This window comes from Abrus precatorius, unplaced genomic scaffold (assembly GCF_003935025.1).
Source record: "Abrus precatorius isolate BTA unplaced genomic scaffold, Abrus_2018 Scaffold5, whole genome shotgun sequence".
NCBI classification, from domain to species: Eukaryota; Viridiplantae; Streptophyta; class Magnoliopsida; order Fabales; family Fabaceae; genus Abrus; species Abrus precatorius.
Window position 1 is genome coordinate 14,057,483 of NW_020874395.1, and position 24,534 is coordinate 14,082,016.

The following is a 24,534-nucleotide window of genomic DNA, read 5'->3' on the forward strand; positions in this document are numbered from 1 at the left end:
ATCATTTTGGTTCCCAGCTAAGTTTTATTATTTTAGACTAGGGAGGGAGACACATAACAAAGGGCATCACATTCTACACCTGTTCATAAATATTCTCTGTTCATATCTTATCTCCATCTTTGTTCAATTAAGCCGTATTTTTCGTAACACTGAGTTATGATAATGAATTTATAGGGCTTTGTGGTACCTATTCATAGGTCTTTAATTGTTTATTAATAGGTTGGGTTGATGATAGTAATACCATTAAAAAAATAGTATTTAATTCTTGCAAGAGAATGTTTGTTAGCAAATGCTAAGCCATAAATTCAGCTTGAAGTCAACTCTTGGGAGCTTAACATACGCATTGAGTATTCAGTTTATTAATTTGTTTCATTAGTTTAATAACACAGGTGGAACTCTGACATTTGGATATGTTTGAAGCTAAGGGAATGACAAACACAAGGGATTGAAACGAAACTATTATTTATTTGGTTTCAACTTTAGGACTAAGATTAAGTATTTAAAAGTAGTAATTATTTTACAGAAAAGGAAGTATTTATTACTCTTTTGTATTACTAATATAATAAATATTTTTTTATTAAGTTTTACTATTTTTAGATACTTAAATTCTGCCATAAAAGTTGACGTTATTACATCGTTTTTTATTTTCTTGGCTAAGGCTTCAAACATATTCCTACATTGAAAACATTACACAAGTCTGAGAGATAACAGTTCATCTAACAATACTTTGTTTCTCATTCCTTTTGGATTTGCAACAGTGGAACGAGGATTTTAACTCAATAAAGTACCCTCCTTCACAATAGAAAAAATTCAAGCACTTGAAACCTGGAAACAGAAAGAAAAAGAAATGGTTAATCTAATATTTCAACTGCAAACATATTTGCTTTGATGATAAACTTTTTATACTCTTATACTTTCTTTTATGGCCATTAAATCAAATAATCAGAATAAATGTAAGTAGAGACATTATTTTTATCAGGGAATAACATATCTCTATTGACCTGTTCTTCCAACATTGTCCACTGCACATCTTCATTGATCAAATATTGGCCACCACTTTGTTTGCATTTCATTTGCCAATGGTTGTTTTTTTTTTTAAAGTACAACTTAACACTTTGAAGTTGTTCACTGCTAAATGACAACCTATAATATCTTAATCCCAGTTCAAATTGGAAGATACAGCATAAAGGAACAAAATACCCTTTAGTGCAAACCCAATCAACAATTGAATAATGAATAATTAACTTGAAAATAAACTTTGCTGGCTGGTCAACTATATCTGTATGCATATCACTAATGAAGCCTATGATGGCATCACTATATATAATCAAAACATACTTAGGCTAAGCACAAAAGTCTAGCTAGTTACCAACTTCTCCTTTTCATAACCCTTTTTTCACAACCATCCATGACAAGCCCTCCAAGTCTTGTTTTAACCATAGCACTTTGTGTGCTAACATTCTTAAAGCCTTCTCTTGCTGTATTTGTAAGCATTGATTGTGGATCCTCTGAATCTTTCACTGATGAAAACAATATAAAATGGACTGGAGATGATGCATACATTAAACATGGAGAGTCTCAACAGATCTATTTAGGTTCTGACCCATTGAGCACTTTGAGGGTTTTCACAACTCATAAGAAGAATTGTTATTCCATCAAAGTTGGAAATGGTGAAAAAATTCTTACTAGAGCAAGCTTTTACTATGGGAATTATGACAATAAATTCTCTCCCCCCATCTTTGATCTTCAATTTGATGGTAACTACTGGGCCACTGTGAACACCTCAAGTTATTATTATGTTGATTATGAAGCAATATATGTAACAAAGGGAAACTTCACCAGCATATGTGTTGCTCAAACAAAGCCTAACCAATTTCCCTTCATATCATCCCTTGAAGTGCGTAGCTTGGACCCTACAATGTATAGCCATGTTGATTCCAATCATGCATTGATTTTGCAATGGAGATATGCTTTTGGAGGAAATCAAACTATCAGGTATTCAAATTAAAGTACTAATAAAGCACGCAATATGTTTTTCCTTCTTTATACTATTCTACAATTGTTAAGGCTTGAATCTCCTTAATCAATATAAGAATTCACTTTTCTATTGAATAACTTATATGATTGTTGAATTTATTAATTCAACCAGTGGATTATATTTTTTGACTTTTTATGAGATAAAATTAGTCAAAAAGTTTCCATATGATTAGAAAATTAACTGGTATTTTTATGCATTAATTTATTTTAACATATAGTATATTTTCTTAAGTAAACAAAATGTTCACTTATAGTTTATACATGAATGTGCATTTATCTAAAACATGGTGCTTGACATTATTGTTGTTGCATCAACTGGAATATGCTAGGTACCCAGATGACATTTTTGATCGAATATGGATGCCATCATTTGGTATATTGCTTTCTGAAATCAAAAGTGAGGCATCTGGCTTTGACATTAGTACAGCAGAAGATCATCCACCAAGTGCTGCTCTGAAAAATGCTATTATTTCCTCAAGCACTAGAGAATACATACAGTTTATCAATTATCTTCCAACAAAGGAACTCCCTATATATATCACTACTTACTTCTCAGAAGTGATGAAAAGTGCAGTTGGCAAAAGATCCATTCAGATGTACATAGACAACAAGCCCTTTTCAAGTCCCATAGTTCCTCCTTTTGGAAGTGTACAAGAAGTTTACATCACCAATATGACAGCTTCAGCAAACACTTCGTTTATTTTGCAGGCTTCAGACTCTTCAACCCTTCCTCCTATACTCAATGCTCTTGAAGTTTATACATTAAGTGACAAATTAACTGCAGGAACTGATAGCAGAGATGGTAAATGTGTTATAATATATATATATATATATATATATATATATATATATATATATATATATATATATATATATATATTGATGTTTAAGATTAAAGGTTAATTTAAAGTCTTGTCAATTTAGAAGTTGCCTAACTTTTTAGAAATGTTTTAAATAGAAGATTTTAAGGGTTAAATATATTTTTGGTACCTCAAAATATATTAAAATTTGATTTTAGTCCTTGTAAAATTATTTTTTTGGTTTTAGTTCCAATTTTTAAACAATATTAATTTTGATTTGTAGTCATTGTTAAATGATGGTGTGACTAATTCAGATGTTGCTATGCATTAATTTTTGAAGCCTGTGTTGCTTTTTTGTAAAGTCAAGTCAATTAGAGCTATCAAAATCAATAATTTAAAAAATGTAGGAATTAAAACAAAAAAAATTAATTTATTGGGACTAAAATCAAAATCTGGTGATTTTTGAGAGACCAAAAATATATTTAATCCAACTCTAAAAGTTATCATGAATTTATATATTTATTTTTCTATTAACTTTGTATTCACACTTCTGCTCGTGTTTTCTTTTGGCAATTTAGTGGAAGGTTTATTACAACTGCAGATGGCATTTGAAGTGCTTGTGGAGTGGAGTGGAGACCCTTGTCTACCATATCCATATAACTGGGATTGGATACAATGTACCACTGATGTCAAACCTCGTGTAATAGCATTGTAAGTTGATATCATTTTTTCCAATTAAAGTTTGGAAATTTTATATACTATAGGCTAATATTTTTTTGTACATATATATATGATTGAAAAACATAGGTATCTTACTGGTTATGCTCTGCAAGGCATACTTCCAGATTTCAGTTCCATGAATGCACTTGAAACCATGTAAGACACTTACAAAACCAAGAAGCATGCCTTGTTCCTTAATTTTCTTCTGAAATGATAAGCCAATGGCTTTCTAATTACTTAGTAAATTAACCTTTTCTCATTTGCAGTGATTTTCACAACAATACCATAGAAGGCGCCATTCCCCATTTTCTAGGCCTATTGCCAAATCTTAAGACATTGTAAGTTTCAATTTTATATACATTTTGTTTCAACAAATGCAACACATGATTTCAGCTCTATACATTGAAAATTTTTCCATGCTTTGTGCAGGAATTTATCTTACAATAGGTTCAATGGCTCCATACCCACATCTCTAAAGAATAAGAACATAGAACTTGAGTAAGTTTAAGTTTTCTCTGCTTTTTGGATAATGAGCAGCTAGAGTAGAACTTAACCAAACACTGACCAGTGCCCTAACAGTACTATTTAAGAAATCTAAAATTTTTTAACAAAAATGTCATTAATATATACACCTATTGTGATTTTCAATAACTTTTTTATATTTTAATTCCTCAAGACCCTTTGAACATATTTTCTTTCTGGTTAGTAAACCTTTGTTTTCTACTCTCTTGTGTCACTAAACTACTCCTTTTAAAAGTGCTGAAGCTATTGGAGTTGTTAGATGATAATTAATCTCATAGTTATTTTAACTGTTAGTTAACAAAATTTATCCCAAATAAACAAGGATATTATTAAAAAAAATCAATATTTTTTAATATTATAAAATAATAAATAATTTAAAACAAATAAAAAGTGTTAATGACACTTAATATAAAATAGAAGAAATAACAACTTTTCTATGGTGTAAGTTTTCTAACTTTTATATGCCAATTAATTTTAGTACAACAAATAATTGCCTCTCGGGAATGAAGTGTCAACCTCTCAGTGATTCTTCAAATATCCTACCATTATCGCCACCATCACCACCTCAACTTGGTTCGGGCGATGAACCAAATAACCCATCACCACAATCAGAACTTCGTGCAGGGGATGAACCCTTGGGAGGTGGAAGCATTAAGATTAGCGATCTAAACATAGCATTCATAGTAGCTATGCAAACTTTGCTACCACTGCTCTTCATGAAATTTGTGTGAATGGGAAAGTTTTGTTTGATCTTTTACAATGATCATCATGAAATTATTTAGCAAGTCTCGTAATGTATGTCTATTCTAATTTTGTTTCCAACTAATTTATTTTTATAAATTATCACATGTATTTGATTGATTCTATGATTGTACAAGTGATCAGTGTGCCATAAGTTATGGTCACATTGAATAAATTGTGTCAACAATTTTACATGAAATTTGAAGTGTCTCTTACCTATTTTTAAGTGTTCATATATAATTGAAAAGTAAGCATTTGATCATAAAATTAACTTTCCTACCATTGTTTTTCATGAAATTTATATGACAAGCAATGTTTTTTCCCCCTAATCTTTTGCAATGATTATCATGGAGATAAAATAAACTTTCAGAGTGCATCTTCTACTACTGCACTTTAGTGTATGTGTGGGAATGATTGAATAATTTTTGCAAGTGTTTTGCGTTTTGCCATTTGTGCCACAAGTTGTGTTCACATGGATCGAATCGACTATGTTAACGATTTGAAATTGTTAATTATTTTAAATTTTATTTTAATGTTATTCTTTTTATTAAACTCCTGTGACTTATACTCTCAACTTAATGGCAATGGTGAAATCATTAAGAAATTTTTTTTATGTATTTAAAAGTTTTATTTTATATAAATGAACAAAAATCATGTGGAAGTTACTCTTTACCTTTCTCACCCAAAGTGGTGAGATTATTATAAATTAATTGATTATTTCTTGTTTCTTTACTTAAATATTTATTAAAATAATATAAAAATAAAAAGTAATCATGTTGAAAACACCAACCCACCTCATTTTATTAATGGGTTACCATGTTAGCACGAGTGTAAATAAGTTGCATTACCTTAATTAATTAGGGGGTTGAGATTTGGGTATGGGTTTTGAGTTTCTCATAAATTTTCATTTTTTATTTTATCTTTGTTTAGTTATTATTGAAAATTTTATCCAAATCCAACATTAATTAAGTTGTTTATCTAAATACATCATTAAATTTTGGGTAAATTCATCTTAATTATTGTCAAGAGTTATATATAAGCCTACAAACAGTATCAAATATCAAGAAGCATCATGTGTTTTAATTAATTGTCGCGAATAAGATATGATCAGAAAACCAAGAATAGTCAACAATGTAAAAGTAGAGTGAGATATTATTAAAATGTGAATCATTTCTTTTCTGTCATCTCCTTCACTTTGAATATTTTGAGGGATAGATCCTAATTACATACGTGCAGGGAAGGTTAAGTACATAGACATAGTAAATTAATAACCAAATCTTATCCCATTATATAGGTTAAAACAGTGATGAAATCATCATGCCCATTGTTATGGAGTTGCATAAATATAAAGATACACATATTTAGATGACATTTTGGTTTTGATGCTACCAGGAATGATTTCAGGGCTCAACATCCCACAATTCATCCAATGACTTGTAAGGCCCATTTTCTGAAACAAACATCTCTCCACTGAACATCCTATGCTGTGGAATCTGGCTGAATTTCTCTGATTCCTCTTGGCTCAGTTCCCAATCAAATATTTGAATGTTTTGTTTCATCCTCTCCTTGTTGAAGCTTTTCGCAATGGCACTTGCCCCTTGCTCATATATCCATCTTAGTGCTATCTGCATGACATTGGTATTGTCCTTGATGAATTTAGTTAAAATTTGTTTATGAATCTCCAATTATGAAAAATATTACGGTTTTGTTAACTTCAGTTTCGAAGACTGAATTTAAGTATCTAAAAGTAGTAAATTGTTATTGTAGAATTGAAATGTTATACACTTGCACTTCATGTATGTATTTGGCAAATTGTTTCTCCCCATTTGAGCTGTTGCTTTTTGGAATGATGAAGGCCAAAAACAATCATGTACAACTATCTAAACTTGTGCTGTGCACAGGTTCATCAAGCATAGTATGTGGAAGATTTCAAATGACTTTTTCTGAAAGTTATTGTTCACATCAAACAAGAAAATATACAATTGTAAAAGGAAATGGACCTTTTTGTTTAGCCCTTTATTTAAATTTAAAACTTCATGGTCCAAAAGTAAAGTTATCATGGGGGGTAGTTAAGATTGAGATAGAAAGAGCACCTGAGCCACGCTCTTCTGTCTTGCAGAAGCAATTTGCATAAGAATTGGGTTCTCCATCACTGCATTTGAACCATAAGAATTTTTGTAAGCTCCTAGTGGTGACCATGCACTCACATGGATTCCTTTTTGCTTGCAGAATTCTCTAAGTTTTCCCTGCTGCCATGATGGGCTCATTTCCACCTAAAACCAATTGAATAAAATCAACAACGAAGTGCTTCATCACCGGTCAATTGCCAAATCTGCATACCTGATTCACAGCAGGAGGAATGGATGCAATTTCTAAGAGCTGAGTGAGCTTTTTGATGCCAAAGTTGCTGACACCAATAGACTTGGCTAACCCCAATCTGTAACACTCTTCCATAGCTTCCCATGTTCCTTTCATGTCAAAGGGAATCACATTCTCCTTTACCATATTTTCATACCCTTTAGCTTCAGGTTTCATCCTCACTGGCCAATGAATCAAATAGAGATCTACATACTCCAACCCCAACTTCCTAGACAGTTTTCAAGGAAACTTAGAACATAAGCAACCAGAGAAATAGTATAGAAGGAGAATATATATACTTTGAAAAAAAAATTTACAACTATAACTTGTCTTTTTGCTTTTTGGGTACATTTTTTGGATGTGTGTATACAGAAGAGATGACAAGTAACTGAGAGATAGAAAAACGTATATACGGTGTCATATAAGGTGTCAATTTTAAGCTGTTCAATTAACACAACAGATATATACTTACTGCAGTGAGGTCTTGAGAGCTGGAAGAACAAGATCATGGTGAGAATCAGTGGTCCATAGTTTTGAAGTGATGAATATTTCGTCACGGCGCTTTATAAGGCCTAGCTCTAAAGCCTTTGACACAGCTTTGCCTAGAGCCTCCTCGCTTTCATACAAAGAAGCAGAATCAAAGTGTCTATAACCAACTTCAAAGGCATCGATAATGATGGAGGTGAGAGCTTCTTGTGGTGGTTGAGGAAGTGATGCGGTTCCTAGGCCTATCAGTGGCATCTTGTGCCCTGAGTTTAGCATCACTTCTGGGATTTTCTTTGCTTCCATATTGTCTGTTGGGTTTGGTTTGTGTTGAATGTTATTAGAATATATGAAAGTTTTCTTTTTTCTTTTATGTTCAGTAACAAGATGAAATATATTGTGGTTATGTGGTTGTTTGTATTCACATGTCAAGCTAAGTCTTTGAATAGATCAAGGAATTTTACCTTTGGGCAGGCCGTTCTGCATAATTTTACTGATTTTCCCTTTCCATTCTTGGCCCCACTTTTTTTTCTTTTCTTTTTTAGGTTCAATTTTTTTATTCACAAAATATTTGATGCAATATGATAAAAGGCCGGTCAATGACTTGATAAACAGGTTAATTAATTATGGTTATGTCTGGTTTGTCCGGCCATTAAATTTCTACCTGTCATGCACGAAGGACTTGGTAACAACTAATTCGGTTTTTATGATGTAGACCTAAGAGAAAATCAATGAATAATTAGAGCATGTTTGATTTTCATTTTAAAAATAATTTTTAGTTTTTAAAAATAAAATGTAGTATAAATTTACACTATATTTTATTTTTAAAAACTAAAAACTGTTTTTAAAAAAGAAATCAAACATGCTCTAATTTTTTTTTAATTGTAGCACTTAATGTTATCGATGCTTTAGATTTTATATCTTATGATTTCCAATACAAACTTCTTTTATATAGGTTCTTATTGTGTCTTTAAATTTACCAAACTCATTAAATCAGTGCCATGCCGTCTAGGAACAACAATGAGGTGGAAAAAAAAAGAAAAAGAAAACTTAGTCTATAGGTGTTTTATAAGTTCAAAAATTAACTCATCTCATAATTAGATCTAGGATATCAAATTGATAACAATTGGCAACTAAGTTGCGAATCCAAACTTACAGATATAACGAGTATTCATTTTCCTCTGCATAATAGCCAAGGCTTGCAGGAAATTGATTCTTCCCACTTTCTGAATGAGATAAAAAGGAAAACTAACTGTCTTAGTGGAAAGTATGAAACTGAAAAATGAAATAGCATAGCTTTGTGCCTTTTTTGGTCAACAACATAGTTTTGTGTGAATTTTGCTATTTGAACAAGAATTTGTCAGGGGTCGCCATCCCAAAGCTCTTCCAAGGACTTGTAAGGCCCATTTTTAGATATAAACATTTCTGCTTTGTACAGCCTGTTCTGTGGAATCTTGCTGATTTTGTTTGATTCCTCTTGGCTCAGTTCCTAAGTAAATATGTCAAGGTTTTGTTTCATCCTCTCCTTGTTAAAGCTTTTTACAATGACACTTGCCCCTTGCTCATATATCCATCTTAGTGCTATCTGTATAATCTCCATGTTAGAGATGAACTCTTAGTATAACAGTGTCATCTCAATATAGTGCACTTACATATGTTAGGACAACTAATATTCAGTCTCAATCTCTCAAGACTTAAAAACAATTTCTGGCTAAATTTGTCCAAATACATACTAGAAAATATAATCAATATTCATGTATTGTTGAATATTATTAAGAAAGGACTTGTTGTGTTCCTTTGAATTGGGAGTTTCAATCATCATTGTTTTTAATAGACAAAATCCTCTCTGATTTATATTCCAAAGCCATTTTACCCTCATCTAAGAACAATGGAACGATCAATACTCTTGGAGATTGCAAAAGGTAACTCTAGTTAACCTTATTAAAATCTTTTTGGCAGAAAGATAATAGAGTGTTACTGAAAACAGTTTTAAATGAAATATTAAGCTGCACCTGAGCTACTCCCTTCTTTCTAGCCTCAGCAATTTCCTGAAGAATTGGGTTCTCCATCACTGCAGGTGAACCCCAAAATACATTTTAAGCTCCTAGTGGTGACCATGCACTCACATGGATTCCTTTCTGTTCGCAAAATTCTCTGATTTTCCCTTGATGCCATGATGGGTTCATTTCCACCTAAAAGCCAAATAAGAGACATATCAACTATGAAGCTTTGAGTGTCTTACAACACTTATGGCATAATGAATCAATTATTGCAAAATTTTTGTACCTGATTAACTGCAGGAGGAATATTGGCATTTTCTAGGAGTGAGATGAGCTTTTCGATGCCAAAGTTGCTAACACCAATAGACCTGGCTAAGCCTAATCTATAACAATCTTCCATAGCTTCCCATGTTCCTTTTATGTCAAAGGGAATCACATCCTCTCCAGTAAAGTTGAAGCCTTCAACACCTTGTTTCAACCTCACTGGCCAATGAATCAAATAGAGATCCACATACTCCAACTTCAGCTTTCTAAGCAATTCCAACCCCAAAAAACAAATAAAAAAATCAATTTTATTAACTTCAGCACTTAGGAATGATTTTGAACATAAAAAAAACAATGATCTTTTGTAAAAAAAAATAACATTTATTACACTTTTACATTGTCAATGTAGTGAATACATTCTTATCTAATAAAAAAATTGTTACTTTTGGTGGCTAAGGATAACATTTTCCACAAAAAATTAAAGGAAGAGGCACAAGTGTAAATGAACATAAAAAAGAGAATTGTGCTCACAGGAGAGGGGTCTTGAGAGCTGGGAGAACAAGGTCATGGTGAGCATCGGTGTTCCATAACTTTGAAGTAATGAACACTTCGTCACGATTCTTTATAAGGCCAAGCTCCAAAGCCTTTGACACGGCTTGGCCTAGAGGTTCTTCTGTATCATAGATAGCAGCAGTGTCAAAGTGCCTGTAGCCTATGTCAATAGCATCAACCAAAATTGAGGTTAGAGCTTCGTGTGATGGAAGAGGTTTTGTTGCAGTTCCAAGGCCTATCATGGGCATCTTTTTCCCTGAATTTAGTACTAACTCTGGTACTTCCTTTTCTTCCATGTTTTCTTGTGTTAGACACAATTGTATCGTGTGTTAACTTTGAGACTTGATTTGTGGCTATGTTGTGTCCATGCGTTAGGTTTGCTTTATCCTCTAATGACATATCCTTGTGGATACGAGTGTAAGTAACTTAGAGCTTAAACTTGAGTTGCACAACTCACCCTACATATGAATATATGTTTTTGTAGAGGGGATTTAGCTGTCACCACTCTCCAACATGCCCCAAGTAACTAAGAAATATCCATGAACAGTTGCAAGGAATATTTGTGCAGTATGATGGTGATCAAAGAGTAATGTTGGTGAGTGATGACAACAACAATGCTTGATGCTTTTGGTGGAAAGGAGGGAAGGGTATGTAATATATATTAATAAATCTGAACTACACAATTATACATAGATAATTAAAATTAAAAGATCTTTAAAGTCATGTGATCACTTAAAAAGTTATGTGAATTTTTAAAATTATCACATAATTTTTATATTTTAATCACGACTATTCACAATAAGATCTAATGGTTAAGATTTCTTCACGCAAAAAGAGCATTCTCATTTGATATGTCTTCCTCAGTTGATGTTTTTTTTCCAAATAAAAAAAAGCCAAACATGTTACAACCACAAAGTGATGTGACATCATTTACAAGTTCTTGTTTGTGAGTTCTCTTTCGAAACCCAAGATTATTTATCATACGGATATGCACTGGAATATTTGTTTTATTCGGAGTTGGAACAAATATGCAGAGTCGCAGAGCTTTCACTCATTGAGGCATGAGACATGACCATGACGAGGTTAAATTTGAATGAAAGAGGTACCACAGCCTCACTCTTCTCACAAAATTGCTACTCTTATTCAACTTAAGACACTTCTCAAGGTCTCAAACAAGGGCACTTCTGAAGTAAATACTGAGACTAGCGAGGTCTTTATTGATAACAGAGGATATGAGTATTTGAATTTTCTTAGAGAAGAGAAAGAACAAAGGATGGACACTATTAGTATCTTTTCTTTAATGGATTTCTTTCTACACTTCAAAACAGAGAATATAATATCAATATATATAATCTCACAACAGACTCTTTAAATTTGCTCACTAAATATACTAATAACAACAATACAAATGCTATAAATGACATTTAAAACAGGAATTAAAAGATAGTAACTCTTGACCATTCAAATTCCTGCTGAAAAACGTCCCCTAAAAACTGATGATTTTTTAGTTTAATGGTCAACATTTATATGAAAATAAAACCAACCGTGATTGTTCATGCTAATAATAATAACAACAGCACAAGACAGGCTAATAATATGGAATTCAAATCTTGTTTTTATTTCTTAGGTGCATTTGGAAGAACTTATAGAGAACCTATGAAAATTGCTTATGACTGTCATAAGTTCTTTTCAGCCTATTATAATAAGCTTCTTGATATAATTTATCAAAATAAGTTGTTGAACACAATAAAAGCTGATTGAATAATCGTTTAATTAAGTTGTTATTGAAATACACCATTAGTTTATATCCTTAAATATAGTTTGAACATTGAATAATTTTTCAAACGTCTCCATCCCAAAGTTCTTCTAAGGTCTTGCAAGACCCATTTTCAGACAGCCAAATGTCCCCTATGTATTGCCTGCGCTGTGGAATCTGACTAATCCTCCCCAAATCTTCTTCACTCAGCTCAAAGTTAAATATGTCCAGATTCTGTTTCATTCTTTCTTTGTTGAAGCTTTTAGCCATGGCACTTGACCCTTGTTGGTACACCCACCTAAGTGCAACCTGAAATAACAATGTGAACATGAACACTTTAGTTATTGGCTAAATGTTCTAAGGGTTGAACAAGACAAGAACCATTATGTCAGCTGCTTAGCTTGCTTACTTGGTTGGAGATTTTTTTTACTGACCAATTTGACCACTCTATGGTTGATAACAGTGTTACTATATACAAAATTGGTCCTGTGAAGTGTGTACTCAATGAAAAGAGAAATATTTTTTTTGTCCTCCTAAATAAATACTTATAAAAGTATTGAAACGAGTTCATATACAATTTGATTGCAGAAAGTGACAACTTTTGTTACTTTGGTGACTAGGTCCACGAAAGTGTTTATTAGTCCTTTGGTCGAAGAAATTGCTTACAATCTAACAACCTTGTACTAGTAGATTATGCTTGCAAGCAAGTTGACACTTTTGAGGACCAAATTATATAAATAAACTTTAGAGACCAAAGCAATACTAGCCATTATTAAGTCAGATTGAAATGGTTAGTATCCTAGGCATGTTATGACAGCACAACAGATAAGTATTGGGGTAATATATCCTATTCATTATTTTAAATTTTAACAAATAAAATGATTAAATTTTCTAACTAATTAGCCAAAATGATTCTTTTAAATAGTAAAAATGTTTTATGGTTCTTAAAATGCTATTAGCCTTTTCTATTGCAGGTGTTTGATTGTTTTTAAGTCATAAACAGTGCCTTTTCTTTCTTCTAAAAGTTATTAGTTAATTTTTTTAGAATATGTAAATTATTGAAAGTTGCAGTTGATGAACAAGTGTTTTTTGTTCATAATTTAAACCTGAGCTATGGTCTTCCCTTTTGCCGTTGCTATGTCTTGGAGGATTTGATTCTCCATGACAGCTCCTGAACCCCAAAATATCTTATAAGCTCCAAGAGGTGACCAAGCACTAACATGAATTCCTTTCTCCTTGCAGAACTCCCTGAGCCTTCCTTGCTGCCATGATGGGTTCATTTCCACCTGAAAAAACCATAATTTCACATCACAATCATGAGTAACAAGAGTTCCAAGATCATCATAATAACAGTATACAAAATCAAATACATCTCTTGAGTAATCACATTATGATACCTGATTAACTGCTGGAGGAATGGTGGCTATTTCCAATAGTTTGGTGAGCTTTTTGGTACCATAGTTGCATATGCCAATAGACTTTGCTAAGCCCAACTTGTAACACTCTTCCATGGCTTTCCATGTCCCTTCTATATCAAAAGGAAGCAAATCTTCCTTGGAAAAAACAACTGGGTTTTCAAGATCATGCCTCAGCCTCACTGGCCAATGAATCAGATAAAGATCCACGTATTCCATTCCCAGCTTTCTAAACAACATTGTATAGCACATAAAGTACTTAAACAACATTAATAGTTAAGAAAACAGATGAACAATTGTTAACTTCAATTCTTAAGATTAATTTAAAGTATCTAATAGTTTCCACTGAAATTAGCAATTTTTTTTATTAAAAATGAACACAATTCTTAAACTTTTATATTTTTAATATAATAACTATTTTCTCTCTCACTAAAAACTTACTAATTTTTACATACTTAAATCTAGTCCATAACAAAACCAAAAAAGTAATTAAAAAAAAAAAGTGAGCACAAACACACTATGAAAATCATTAAAAACAATTTAAGGAAGGAGATTGTAGTTACTTTAATGTGGTCTTTAGAGCTGGAACAATAAGATCACGATGTGCATGTGTGTTCCATGGCTTTGAAGTGATGAAAACTTCATCTCTACTCATTATAAGGCCAATTTCTATGGCTTTGGTCACAGCAAGGCCTATGGCTTCTTCTGTACCATACACAGAAGCAGTGTCAAAGTGGCGATAACCAACTTCAATGGCATCAACAAAGATTGAAGCAAGTGTGTCATCTGATGGACGATTCTCTACTGAAGTTCCCATCCCTATCACTGGCATTTTCTGTCCTGAATTTAGCAACACATATGGAACTTCTTTTGCTGCCATGTTTTCTCTTTCTTTCTCTCTGGCTTTGTCACAAAATGTGATTATGAATTGAGGCATCATATCTTTTAAAGTGGTCAAGTTTTGTCTTAATATCAAAGGAAATTTATATATTAAAAGTAAATAACTAATTTATTAAAATTTATAAAATTTAGTTATATGTTATAAATTTATATTATAAATTTAAAATATTTATAAAATGGTGAAATTAATATTTTATCTATTAAATGAATTAATATATTTACTTATATGAATAATATGTAAATGTTTTGTTAACGTAAATTTCATAATAAATAAAGATAAAAAAAAATTAATATACCTAAAATGATTATTTGTTTGGAGTTTATGATTTAGAATAAAATATTGATAGTTATTTTTTATAACTAAAATCAAAGTTAATAGTATTAAGATACTGATTAAAAATTTAAAAATATTTTATTAAAATTATCATTGATTTAGTTTTAACATAGTCCGTATTGCATTTTTAGTGTAATTTAATAAAAAATATTAATTATTTTTTTAATCACTATATTTGTTATAAAAATACTAATTAATGAGAATTCTTAATACGAGGTGTAATAACATTAAATACATTCTATTAAATATTTTAATTATTTTAAAATAGATATTAATTTTTTAATATTCTTAAATAATAACTAATTTTTAATAAAATTAATTTATTTTAAAATTTTATTATTAAGCACTTATGAATACACCATAAAAAATCTTAATTTTGAAAAATGCAAGGTAAGAGATAATATGGGAAGGAGGTGGCTATGTTTTGCCCAACCATGTCCACTCCTTGTGCCATTTGGTTTTAGATTATTGGCCCATAGTTTGGGCTATGTTTCATGTGAATACAAAGTCACAATTGATTGAAGACAATTGTTGTGCATCAAACCACTCTTGTACTGCCACCACCATTTGCTTTAAGAAAAAGGTTACTATCAATTATCAAGAACAAAAAAGGTTACTATCACACTTTTTAATAATTTTTAAAGATATTTTAATCATTGATTAAAAAATTTATTAAAAATTAAATGATTTTATTTTTTTCTCCCTTTGATTCATCTTCTAACACTTGGACATGCCCATGTGAATAAAGTATGATATTTCTCTTATAAATGAATTTTTAAATTTGGACCCAAAAAATTTAACTTTTCTAATCGGCAAGAAAGCTAGGTTATCAATTTTATAAACGGTTAACTTCAAAGAATAAGTTAAATAATTGTGGCAATTGATGAGAGAATAAAGAGACTATTTATAACCATATTAAAAAATAGTTACTATTTATTTTCTTGAGTTTCTTCTAATAAATAATACTTAAGACTTAGTTTTTTAATACAATTTAAAAGAGCTGATATTGTATATGAAGGAAGAAATAATAATATTCCTGAAATTAAAGTCTTCTCAACCCCAAAGATCTTCCACAGTTTTGTAAGGTCCAATTTCAGAGACAAAACGTTCTCCATTGAAACCCCTATGTTGTGGTATTTGCTTTGTCTTCTCCAAATCATCCTCACTCAGCTCCCAATCAAATATGTTGAGATTTTCTCTCATTCTCTTTGGGTTGAAGCTCTTCACAATTGGAGTAGCACCTTGCTCTACTATCCATCTCAATGCAACCTGCAATAGTAGTGTAATGCTTTGTTTGGATAGAAAAAAAAAAAATACTAATAACAATATCATTTTGTTTGTTTAGTAGAGGAAAAAAAGAAAGAGGAAGAAAAAAAATTTTAATTTTTTTATAATTTCCTTCCTTTCATATTTTTTTCCTTCTTGCTTTTCTTTTATTCAGGGTAAAGAAATGTTTAAAAGAATTCAATTATTTGTTAAAAATGATTTTATTTAAGCAATTAAAACAACTTATACCAGTTTATTTTTCAATTAATTTATAAAGTATAAAACATTTTTCTCAAACTCCCATTGAGAGAATTGACCTGTGCCACAGTCTTGTCTACTGTGAAAGCAATGTCCTTCAGAATTGGACTGCTCATGACAGCAAGGGAACCCCACACAGCTCCATTAGCTCCCAAAGGGCCCCATGCACTCACGTGAATCCCTTTCTCTTTGCAGAACCCTCTCAGATTTTCTTGTTGCCATGCTGCGTTCATTTCCACCTGCAAATTTTATGTTTAGGCCAATAACAATATTAAAGGTTGAATTTTCATATGTATGTTAGTGTTTTTGACAGAAAACAATGGTTGGTACTTTACATTGTTGAAATGTAATGGAGTTAAATGAAATGACATTTAATTATATTATTTGGATTGTTTATGATTTGTAACTGCAATTGTATTTCCAACATCAATAATTGCATTTGTTCATGATTTAATTAGTGATCAAAATGCAATTATAACTCAATTCAAAGTATTGTATATTGTTTAAAATATGATGAAATAATGTATGATGGAAATGCATATTCTATTCTGACTTAAAAATGCTATTAATAGAGGAATTGAATTCACTTATTTTTAGAAGTAAAGAAACTTAATTAACTTTAAGAAAATGAGAATCAAAATTAAATATAATGTAAATTAAAAAGACTAAAAATAAAAAGTCTACAATTTAAATAGGTCACTATCTAAGGAAAATTAAGGAATAAAAATTAAAAATTTATCAACATCTTTATAAAAGATATACAAAACATTTTTATTTTTTTTGTAAAAAATATGTGTATAATTTTATTTTTTGTCTGCAAAATAAAATATAAATAACAAATGGGGCGTTTTCAAGGTGACAGTTGGCCCAGGTCATGTAAAGAGAGATTCTACTGGCTATAAGCCCATGACAAATGGACCTTTCTCTAAGCCCAGTTACCTCATTCTCAAAAGGGCTTGACCAAAAACAAAAGGACTAAACATATGTCTTACACTATTCACTCTCCTACCCAAAAATCTAAACATGTTTGACCATATTAATTACATGAATTTTGAATTATCTTATGTTATTTAATGACATGACATGATTATATTAAAAAAATATTTTTTATTGAATAAGAATTTATTATATCTGGTTAATTCTTCTTAACACGATGACATTATGTTTAACAATGTAAGAGTTAATTATGTAACAAATGAAGTGTCCTTGTAACTTAAGAATACCTGAACAAGAGCAGGAGGAATAATTGCATTTTGTAGAAGTTCTGAAAGCTTTTTCACACCAAAATTGCTAACACCAATAGACTTAGCCAAGCCCAATTTAAAGCATTGTTCCATGTCTTCCCATGTCCCTTTCATGTCAAAAGGAAGAATGTCGTCTTTGTTGTAAATAGTCCCTTTAACTTCTTGTCTCAACCTTACAGGAAAATGGATTAGATATAGATCCACATACTCTAGCCCCAACCTCCTATTAAAATGCAAAAATAAAAATTAAAAATTAGACTTTTAAACACATGTAATGAACCAAAAATGAAGAGAATTCAAAAGGGAAAGATATGTAACAATTAAATAAATGGATGATTGAATTACTCTAATGAACTCTTTAGTGCTGGGACCACAAGGCCAGGATGAGCATCAATACACCATAACTTAGTAGTGACAAAAATTTCACTACGACTTTGAATAAGACCTTGCTCAAGTGCTAGTGCTATTGCTTTGCCAAGAGTTTCCTCAGAACCATAATAAGCTGCAGTGTCAAAATGCCTATAGCCAACTTGAATGGCTTCAGTGAATGCATTGATGAGTTCATGAGGTGGTGGTAATGGCACAGTTCCAGTGCCAAAACCCAACATGGGCATCTTGTGGCCTGAATTTAGCACCACTTCTGGAACTATATCTGGTTTCATTGCTAACTATGAATTGGTATCAAAGAGATAGAGCTTATATATATATAATGTGGCAAATTTGTACCTGTGTTCTTCTTGAGGCTTAGTGAGGTCCACTTAATAGTATGACTAGTTCTGCTAATACATTGATTACTGCATTAACATTGTGCGTTAATTTAATCCCCTTTGTCTTAAATGTCAAATTCAATTGCTTAAAAGGATATGCTTTGATAAAATTATTTAATGATAAGTATTACTCAGTACTTATACTAATATAAAATACAAAAAAATAGTTTCTATTAAATGCGTGTATAACTGTTCATGAATATAAACGTTTCATTTTATTTAATAAAAAAAAATGGGTGTAATAAATACATGAATTTTGACAGTAGTATAAGGGTTTAAATTTAGTGGATTTGCTCATTTATTAATTAATATTTTACGTAGGAAATAAATACATTCATGAAAAAAATATTTAATTTATTAAGACTAATAAACAATACTTATTTTATCTGTAGAAATAGTTATTTAAAGTGTTATGGATTTGAGATGATAATTATTTTAGAGGAATATTGAAAAAATAATTAATGCTACCTCGAAATTGTAAAGTGACTATTATTTTAAAAGAGAAAAATTAATTATATGTCAATAATTTTTATTCTAAAAATACTTATAATATTAAATAGTCAAATTAGCCAAATGAATGAATGCATCAGCTTTTTATAGATAAAGAGTGCATACTTTATTAACATAAATTTTATAATAAATAAAAATATAAAAAAACTTAAAAATATAAGAAAAAAATATTAATTTAAGAGTGAAAAAAAAGAATATCACTCATAATTCTTATAGTTTTTCATAAATTTTAGTTAGAAATTGGAGCGTGTTACAAAAAGTATTAGAAAGTGTTTATTAACATTAATTTTTTTTATATGTAAAATAAAAAAATATTGCTAATTATGTTTTTTTATGAATAGGAACAAATGTAGTATTATGAATGGGCACAAGTCCAAAATCCTTATGCATTGAATTGTGTATGAAATTAATAAATACATTGATTTGGTTGGATAAATAAATACAAATGCATTATTGATTTCTTTTAGGGATGTTCGACCTATATTAAAATTTATTTTCAATAGTTATTAAATTTAAATATATATAAAAAATAAGAGATATATAAAAATTTAATTTTTATTATATATATTTTATAATATTTAACTTGATAGTTCAACTCGTCATGCCTTAACCTAACTCGCTCAAATGTAGATTAAGTGAGACTGATTAAACATGTTCAAAATCTCTAACATGTCATAAAACAAAATGACTGTTAAGCAAATCAACCAAACATATCGAAATACATGTTTATCTTTATATTGATGTCAAAGCTACAATTTATAACATGCAATTGAACTCAAACTTTCTTATTTTTAAGACGTAGTTTCAAACACATAAGAAAAGAAGAAATATCATATTAAAAAACCTCTATAATAAATTTGACTTAAAAGAACATATTTATAGTTAAATTTTAATTGGGCAAAACCATAATATACACTTAAAATTAAATAAAGAATGAGATTATCATTGTTTTCGAGGAGATCTTACATCTTCTGGCTCAATTTCTTAGGTATAACTAATGTGTTTATTGGGAAACTTTAATTAAATTTAAAAATAAAACTTACATATTGTTTTACATTCACTTTAATAAAATTTTGTATTTAATATTATTATAAATTCTTAAGATAAAACTCAAATTTTGATTGATAAATAGCATCAATTGTAATTAAGTTTTGTCCTCAATTTAATCAATTTTAAGATGAAATTTATCACAATATTAAGAGGTTTTTTATGCTACAGCTAGAAGCAATTTTGCTGAAAGTAGTAATTTATCAATGTTGTCTAACGTATTTTGGTTTTTGTAAATTTAAAACTACAATCATCTATCAAAATATACAAAATTGATTCATAATGAGCATTCAAACAGGCTCTGAAGCTTATAGCTTAATTGTCACTTCCATTTGGCAAGCAACTTGGGTGTTAGAAAGTCTTACATAATCTATCTCAGTTACATGCATTTTCTGTTCAAAAACCATTTTCTGTTCATGTTACATGCATATTAAAATGAATAGCTTTGAAAGGGAGTAAAACAGAATGAAGAAAGAAGAGAATAGTCAAACAGAAAGTACAGTTCCCATAAGAGTTTATAATAATTTAGTTCAAAACTTCGTATATTTATAATATTCGAAAAAAGAAGACGAGGTAAAGTAGGAAAATGTTGTATGAACACTCAAAAAATAGACATCTAAAAGTGCCTTCTATGTTTTATGATGTATTTTTAAATTACGTGTGTATAAAAATGATAAAAGTGAGAGATCAAAACAGTTGTACAAAATAATAGTGTCAATTTTTAGTGATTCAAATAAGAGAACTAATAATCAAATTGTGAGCTTGTACAAAACAATTTAGATTAATTTTAAGTTAATAGATTTTTGAATTTTGACAAAATCTGTCATCAGAAATCACACCTCGCCATCCCAGAGATCTTCCAAAGATTTGTAAGGTCCATCTTCAGTTACAAATTCTCTTGCTAAAAGGGCCCTACGTTGTGGTATTTGCTTAATCTTCACCAAATCAGCTTCACTCAGCTTCCAATCAAATATTTGAAGATTTTCTTTCATTCTTACTTTGTTGAAGCTCTTCACTACTGGAGTGACACCTTGTTCCAATATCCATCTCAATGCAATCTACAATACCAATAAAACTCAGAGTTTATAGTTGATAAAATTACATGTTTTTTTTAAGAGTTAGATTAGTTGGTACAGAACTTCCAAGTGTCATTAGAACTTCTTTCTTTTCATCTGCTCAAAACATTCTATAATAACATAGTGAAGTGAATGGAGCACAAGAAATTCTGTATACCCAAATTTGATTTGATTTTCTGACCAACAAAGAAAGAAAGCCAAATTCTCGTAGCTAATAACTTGTTCTGTTCAGCTTAAATTCATAAAATATTCGCTCATTTTTTAAAACAGTTTTATTTACCTTATCGGTTAAAGCTGGATTTAAGTATTCAATTGTAGTAAACTTTTATTGACAAAATAAACCATTTATTATACTTTTGTATTTCTAATACAATAAATATTTCTTTTTTCCAATACCAATTTTTACTACTTTTAAATGCTTATATTCAATTCTGAAGCCTAAAGGCAACAAAACCGTGTTTTAAAAGCTTCCTCAAGAAGCTGGAATTTAATAAATGATTATTTCTATTAAATAAACTGAACCAAACATACACTAAATTTCTAAATTATTTGGCTTGGAAGGAAATCAAAAGCAAAGAAATCCCAAAGAGGAAATTCACCTGAGGCACACTCTTGCCTGTTGTAATTGCAATATCTTTCAGGACAGGACTCTCCATCACAGCAAGGGTACCCCATGAAGCACCATTAGCTCCCAAAGGGGACCATGCACTCAAGTGAATTCCTTTCTCCTGGCAGAATTTTAGCAGATTCCCCTGCTGCCATGCTACATTCATTTCAACCTGTAAGCAGTTATGTTCTTGGATTACTGAGAATGACAGAGCTCTTTAGCTATAAATATGGAGTTATACTAGTTCCTAAGGTAACTAAACAATAAGGATATATGTGTATGAACCTGACCAAGAAAATATTGAATTTGGAATTTCATACATGCACATGTAAACAAGTAGGGATGTTACCCTTAAATGATCCAGAGCTAATGAAGCAGCACCGAGAAATGCAGTTAATTCATATACATTACAACAACCAAAAGATAGGTGTGACCACAACACTACTCAAGAAGCTTTAGTTAAAGCTATACATACTATGCTCCTCTTGTATTCTATTATATCTTATAGCTCACTTTCTCAAAGGAAACTAAAACATTTTTAAGTCCAAATATAGATCAATCATTTAATAAAATGTCAAATTGAATGCTAAAGACAACCGCTCTCAAAAAAAAAATGTAGCAGCACAAATGAAAACCAGTTCATATATATAAAAAAGAATAGATGTGACTATAACATTACTAGATTTAGTTAAGTCATCCATGATATTCTCCAAAGATTCTATCATATCTGATATCTCACTTTCTCAGAAGAAATTAAAACATTTTCATAAGTCAAAATATAGATCATTCATTAAATAAATGCTCCATAGAAGACTAAAGACCACTCTCAACAAAATATTAAGTTCAAATCTCCAATTTCTTCATCATCAAAAGAAAAAATAGGAAGCATATAAAATTTTACCAACATTATTGCAAATTGATAATGCTCACTCATACATAACCAGGTAGATGTGTACCTGATTAAGTGCAGGGGTAATAGTCGCATTTTGCTGAAGTTCTGAAAGCTTCATCACTCCAAAATTGCTGACACCAATAGACTTAGCTAAGCCTAATTTAGAGCACTCTTCCATGGCTCCCCATGTTCCTTTTGTGTCAAAAGGAAGTACATCCCCTTTTGAAATATTCCCTTCAATTCCTTGTCTCAACCTCACTGGAAAATGGATTAGGTAAAGATCCACATACTCAAGTCCCAATCTCCTATAAAATGTCCAAAACCAAACCAGAAAGCAACAAGTCAAGAGTAACACTAATAACTACATAGATCCAGTTTAGATAAACTCCTAAATAAGCACTTACATGAAAACAAAACAAAGAAATAAAATTATGCACATTAGTTTTTAAAGAAGTTGTATAAAAAAGCTTATAAAAAAACTAATGTTCATAAGTTGATTTTAACTTACAAGAGCAGTTTAATTGATCTTACCTTCTTATTTTCTTTTCTTATAAGTACTTACTATAAAGTTTATCCTAAGTTGACTACAGTAAAACAAATGCAAATTTTGATGTCAATCAGAAAATTGAATGATATAATTACTGCAGTGATTTCTTGAGTGCTGGGAGGACAAGGTTAGGATGTGCATCAGTACACCATAGCTTGGTGGTGACAAAGATCTCACCACGATTCTTAATGAGACCTTGGTGCTGCGCTTGTGCTAGTGCTATGCCCAGCGCCTCCTCAGAGCCATATAAAGCTGCAGTGTCGAAATGGCGGTAGCCAGCTTCGATGGCGGCAATGAAAACAGGAATGAGTTCATCATGTGGTGGGAGAGGCACAGCTGCAGTGCCAAAGCCAAGCATGGCCATGCTGTGGCCAGAGTTTAGCACCACTTCTGGAACTACCTTTGGTCCCATCAATCTATGTATTGTCTTCTTTGATCCTATATGTTGTCATGAAACAACATCAACAAAGGATGTAATTTAAGGGTGCTGGAAAGAACTTGACTATACTTATTTAAATTTATTTTATCATATAAGACCATAAAAGAGGTGTATAACCTGTTTGGACGAGTATATAATTTTCATAAATTTTTTTTAGCTTATCAGTATGGCTTATTATAATAAGTCATTTTCTGCTCATTCCAATAAATTCTATGACTAAATTTAAGTCTTAATGTGATAGAAACTTACTGAATAAGCAGTTATCCAAACTCCACACCAAATTTATAAAAGCAGCAAAAGATTTTTTTATAAATTATTCAAATAAATCTTTGGATCAAATTCATCAAAATAATATCAACATGGAATGGAAGATAAACTTATAAATATACACTAGCTTTCAATGAGATAAACAGCATAAATTTAGGAGCAAAGAAGTGAAACAAGAGTTACTGAAATAAGATAAACCTAATGAGATGAAATGGTTGGAGTGATGGGAATTTGAGAAAAGAATTGAAATGCTTTGTTTGAAGATACTATATGGTACCTAATGGAATGGAAGCCTCTGAGACTAACTTGGTTCTGTGGATAAGCGAAAGAGAAAGTAATGAATGATGTGGCGTTTGAGTCTAAAAAGTAACAGAGCCTTTACCAACAGCAATTCAGCCTCCTCCACTCACTTCAAATGACAGCTTGGCTGAGATATAGCCATCTATCAGTTAAATATTAATTATTTTAATATAAAAATAATGTTTAAATATTTCTAATAATTCTAAGAATCTCTTAAATGTGTTTTTTTTATAAGAAAAAAATTATAAATTCTTTAAAATTTTCATAAACTCATATTTCTAAATCTTTTAAATTGGAGATTTTTTTTTTATTAACTTCTCCTTTACCTCTGAGACCTTTCCCTTCTTTTTAACTTCTTAACAAAGCTTAAATAGTGTTTGTCTTTTTGTCAAAATTGTTCTATGATGTCTTGCAAGAGATTATTTGGAATCT

The 24,534-nt window shown here is 30.6% G+C and overlaps 4 protein-coding genes and 1 pseudogene across 6 annotated transcripts; 1 reads left to right on the forward strand and 4 right to left on the reverse strand.

Annotated features, from left to right (window-relative positions):
* The first annotated feature begins 1,408 nt into the window (after positions 1 to 1,408).
* Positions 1,409 to 4,810, forward strand: LOC113866738 (uncharacterized protein At1g24485-like). Its single transcript, XM_027501540.1, has 7 exons — positions 1,409 to 1,995; positions 2,367 to 2,839; positions 3,416 to 3,548; positions 3,645 to 3,713; positions 3,824 to 3,895; positions 3,987 to 4,055; positions 4,558 to 4,810. Exons 1-7 carry the CDS (start codon positions 1,409 to 1,411, stop codon positions 4,808 to 4,810), a joined length of 1,656 nt encoding a protein of 551 aa, XP_027357341.1.
* Positions 4,811 to 6,220: 1,410 nt separating this feature from the next.
* LOC113866739 (methylecgonone reductase-like) lies at positions 6,221 to 7,967 on the reverse strand. Its single transcript, XM_027501541.1, has 4 exons — positions 7,651 to 7,967; positions 7,161 to 7,407; positions 6,914 to 7,093; positions 6,221 to 6,445 (listed from the first exon to the last, which is right to left on the reverse strand). Exons 1-4 carry the CDS (start codon positions 7,965 to 7,967, stop codon positions 6,221 to 6,223), a joined length of 969 nt encoding a protein of 322 aa, XP_027357342.1.
* A 704-nt stretch (positions 7,968 to 8,671) lies between these two features.
* Positions 8,672 to 14,571, reverse strand: LOC113867180 (annotated as a pseudogene).
* A 1,364-nt stretch (positions 14,572 to 15,935) lies between these two features.
* On the reverse strand, positions 15,936 to 18,312 carry LOC113866740 (methylecgonone reductase-like). Its single transcript, XM_027501543.1, has 4 exons — positions 17,996 to 18,312; positions 17,630 to 17,873; positions 16,466 to 16,645; positions 15,936 to 16,151 (listed from the first exon to the last, which is right to left on the reverse strand). The coding sequence occupies exons 1-4, from the start codon at positions 18,310 to 18,312 to the stop codon at positions 15,936 to 15,938; spliced, it is 957 nt and encodes a 318-aa protein (XP_027357344.1).
* A 2,315-nt stretch (positions 18,313 to 20,627) lies between these two features.
* Positions 20,628 to 24,156, reverse strand: LOC113867270 (methylecgonone reductase-like). 3 transcript variants are annotated; one of them, XM_027502470.1, is made up of 5 exons: positions 24,080 to 24,156; positions 23,274 to 23,534; positions 22,614 to 22,807; positions 21,650 to 21,829; positions 20,628 to 21,032 (listed from the first exon to the last, which is right to left on the reverse strand). In XM_027502470.1, exons 2-5 carry the CDS (start codon positions 23,506 to 23,508, stop codon positions 20,808 to 20,810), a joined length of 834 nt encoding a protein of 277 aa, XP_027358271.1. In that variant the 5' UTR covers positions 23,509 to 23,534; positions 24,080 to 24,156; the 3' UTR covers positions 20,628 to 20,807. The 3 variants fall into 3 exon arrangements, with proteins under 3 accessions (XP_027358271.1, XP_027358269.1, XP_027358270.1); XM_027502468.1 differs by having other exon boundaries at positions 20,686 to 21,032; positions 22,614 to 22,854; positions 23,192 to 23,534; XM_027502469.1 differs by having other exon boundaries at positions 20,686 to 21,032; positions 22,614 to 22,854; positions 23,192 to 23,534; positions 24,001 to 24,150.
* Between the last annotated feature and the right edge of the window lie 378 nt (positions 24,157 to 24,534).

Excerpts from the sequence above, each read along its gene's own strand:
- LOC113866740 (XM_027501543.1), bottom strand. The coding sequence starts at position 18,312 with ATGAAACCAGATATAGTTCCAGAAGTGGTGCTAAATTCAGGCCACAAG. Across the intron at positions 17,874-17,995 it reads GCACTAAAGAGTTCATTAGA|GAGGTTGGGGCTAGAGTATG; the intron begins GTAATTCAATCA and ends GCATTTTAATAG. Across the intron at positions 16,152-16,465 it reads TAGACAAGACTGTGGCACAG|GTTGCATTGAGATGGATAGT; the intron begins GTCAATTCTCTC and ends CTACTATTGCAG.
- LOC113866739 (XM_027501541.1), bottom strand. The coding sequence starts at position 7,967 with ATGGAAGCAAAGAAAATCCCAGAAGTGATGCTAAACTCAGGGCACAAG. Across the intron at positions 7,408-7,650 it reads GCTCTCAAGACCTCACTGCA|GAAGTTGGGGTTGGAGTATG; the intron begins GTAAGTATATAT and ends AAAACTGTCTAG. Across the intron at positions 6,446-6,913 it reads GACAGAAGAGCGTGGCTCAG|ATAGCACTAAGATGGATATA; the intron begins GTGCTCTTTCTA and ends AATGTCATGCAG.
- LOC113866738 (XM_027501540.1), top strand. The coding sequence starts at position 1,409 with ATGACAAGCCCTCCAAGTCTTGTTTTAACCATAGCACTTTGTGTGCTA. Across the intron at positions 2,840-3,415 it reads AGGAACTGATAGCAGAGATG|TGGAAGGTTTATTACAACTG; the intron begins GTAAATGTGTTA and ends TTGGCAATTTAG. Across the intron at positions 3,549-3,644 it reads AAACCTCGTGTAATAGCATT|GTATCTTACTGGTTATGCTC; the intron begins GTAAGTTGATAT and ends TGAAAAACATAG.
- LOC113867270 (XM_027502468.1), bottom strand. The coding sequence starts at position 23,508 with ATGGGACCAAAGGTAGTTCCAGAAGTGGTGCTAAACTCTGGCCACAGC. Across the intron at positions 22,855-23,191 it reads GCACTCAAGAAATCACTGCA|GAGATTGGGACTTGAGTATG; the intron begins GTAATTATATCA and ends GACATTTTATAG. Across the intron at positions 21,830-22,613 it reads TTACCCCTGCACTTAATCAG|GTTGAAATGAATGTAGCATG; the intron begins GTACACATCTAC and ends AACTGCTTACAG.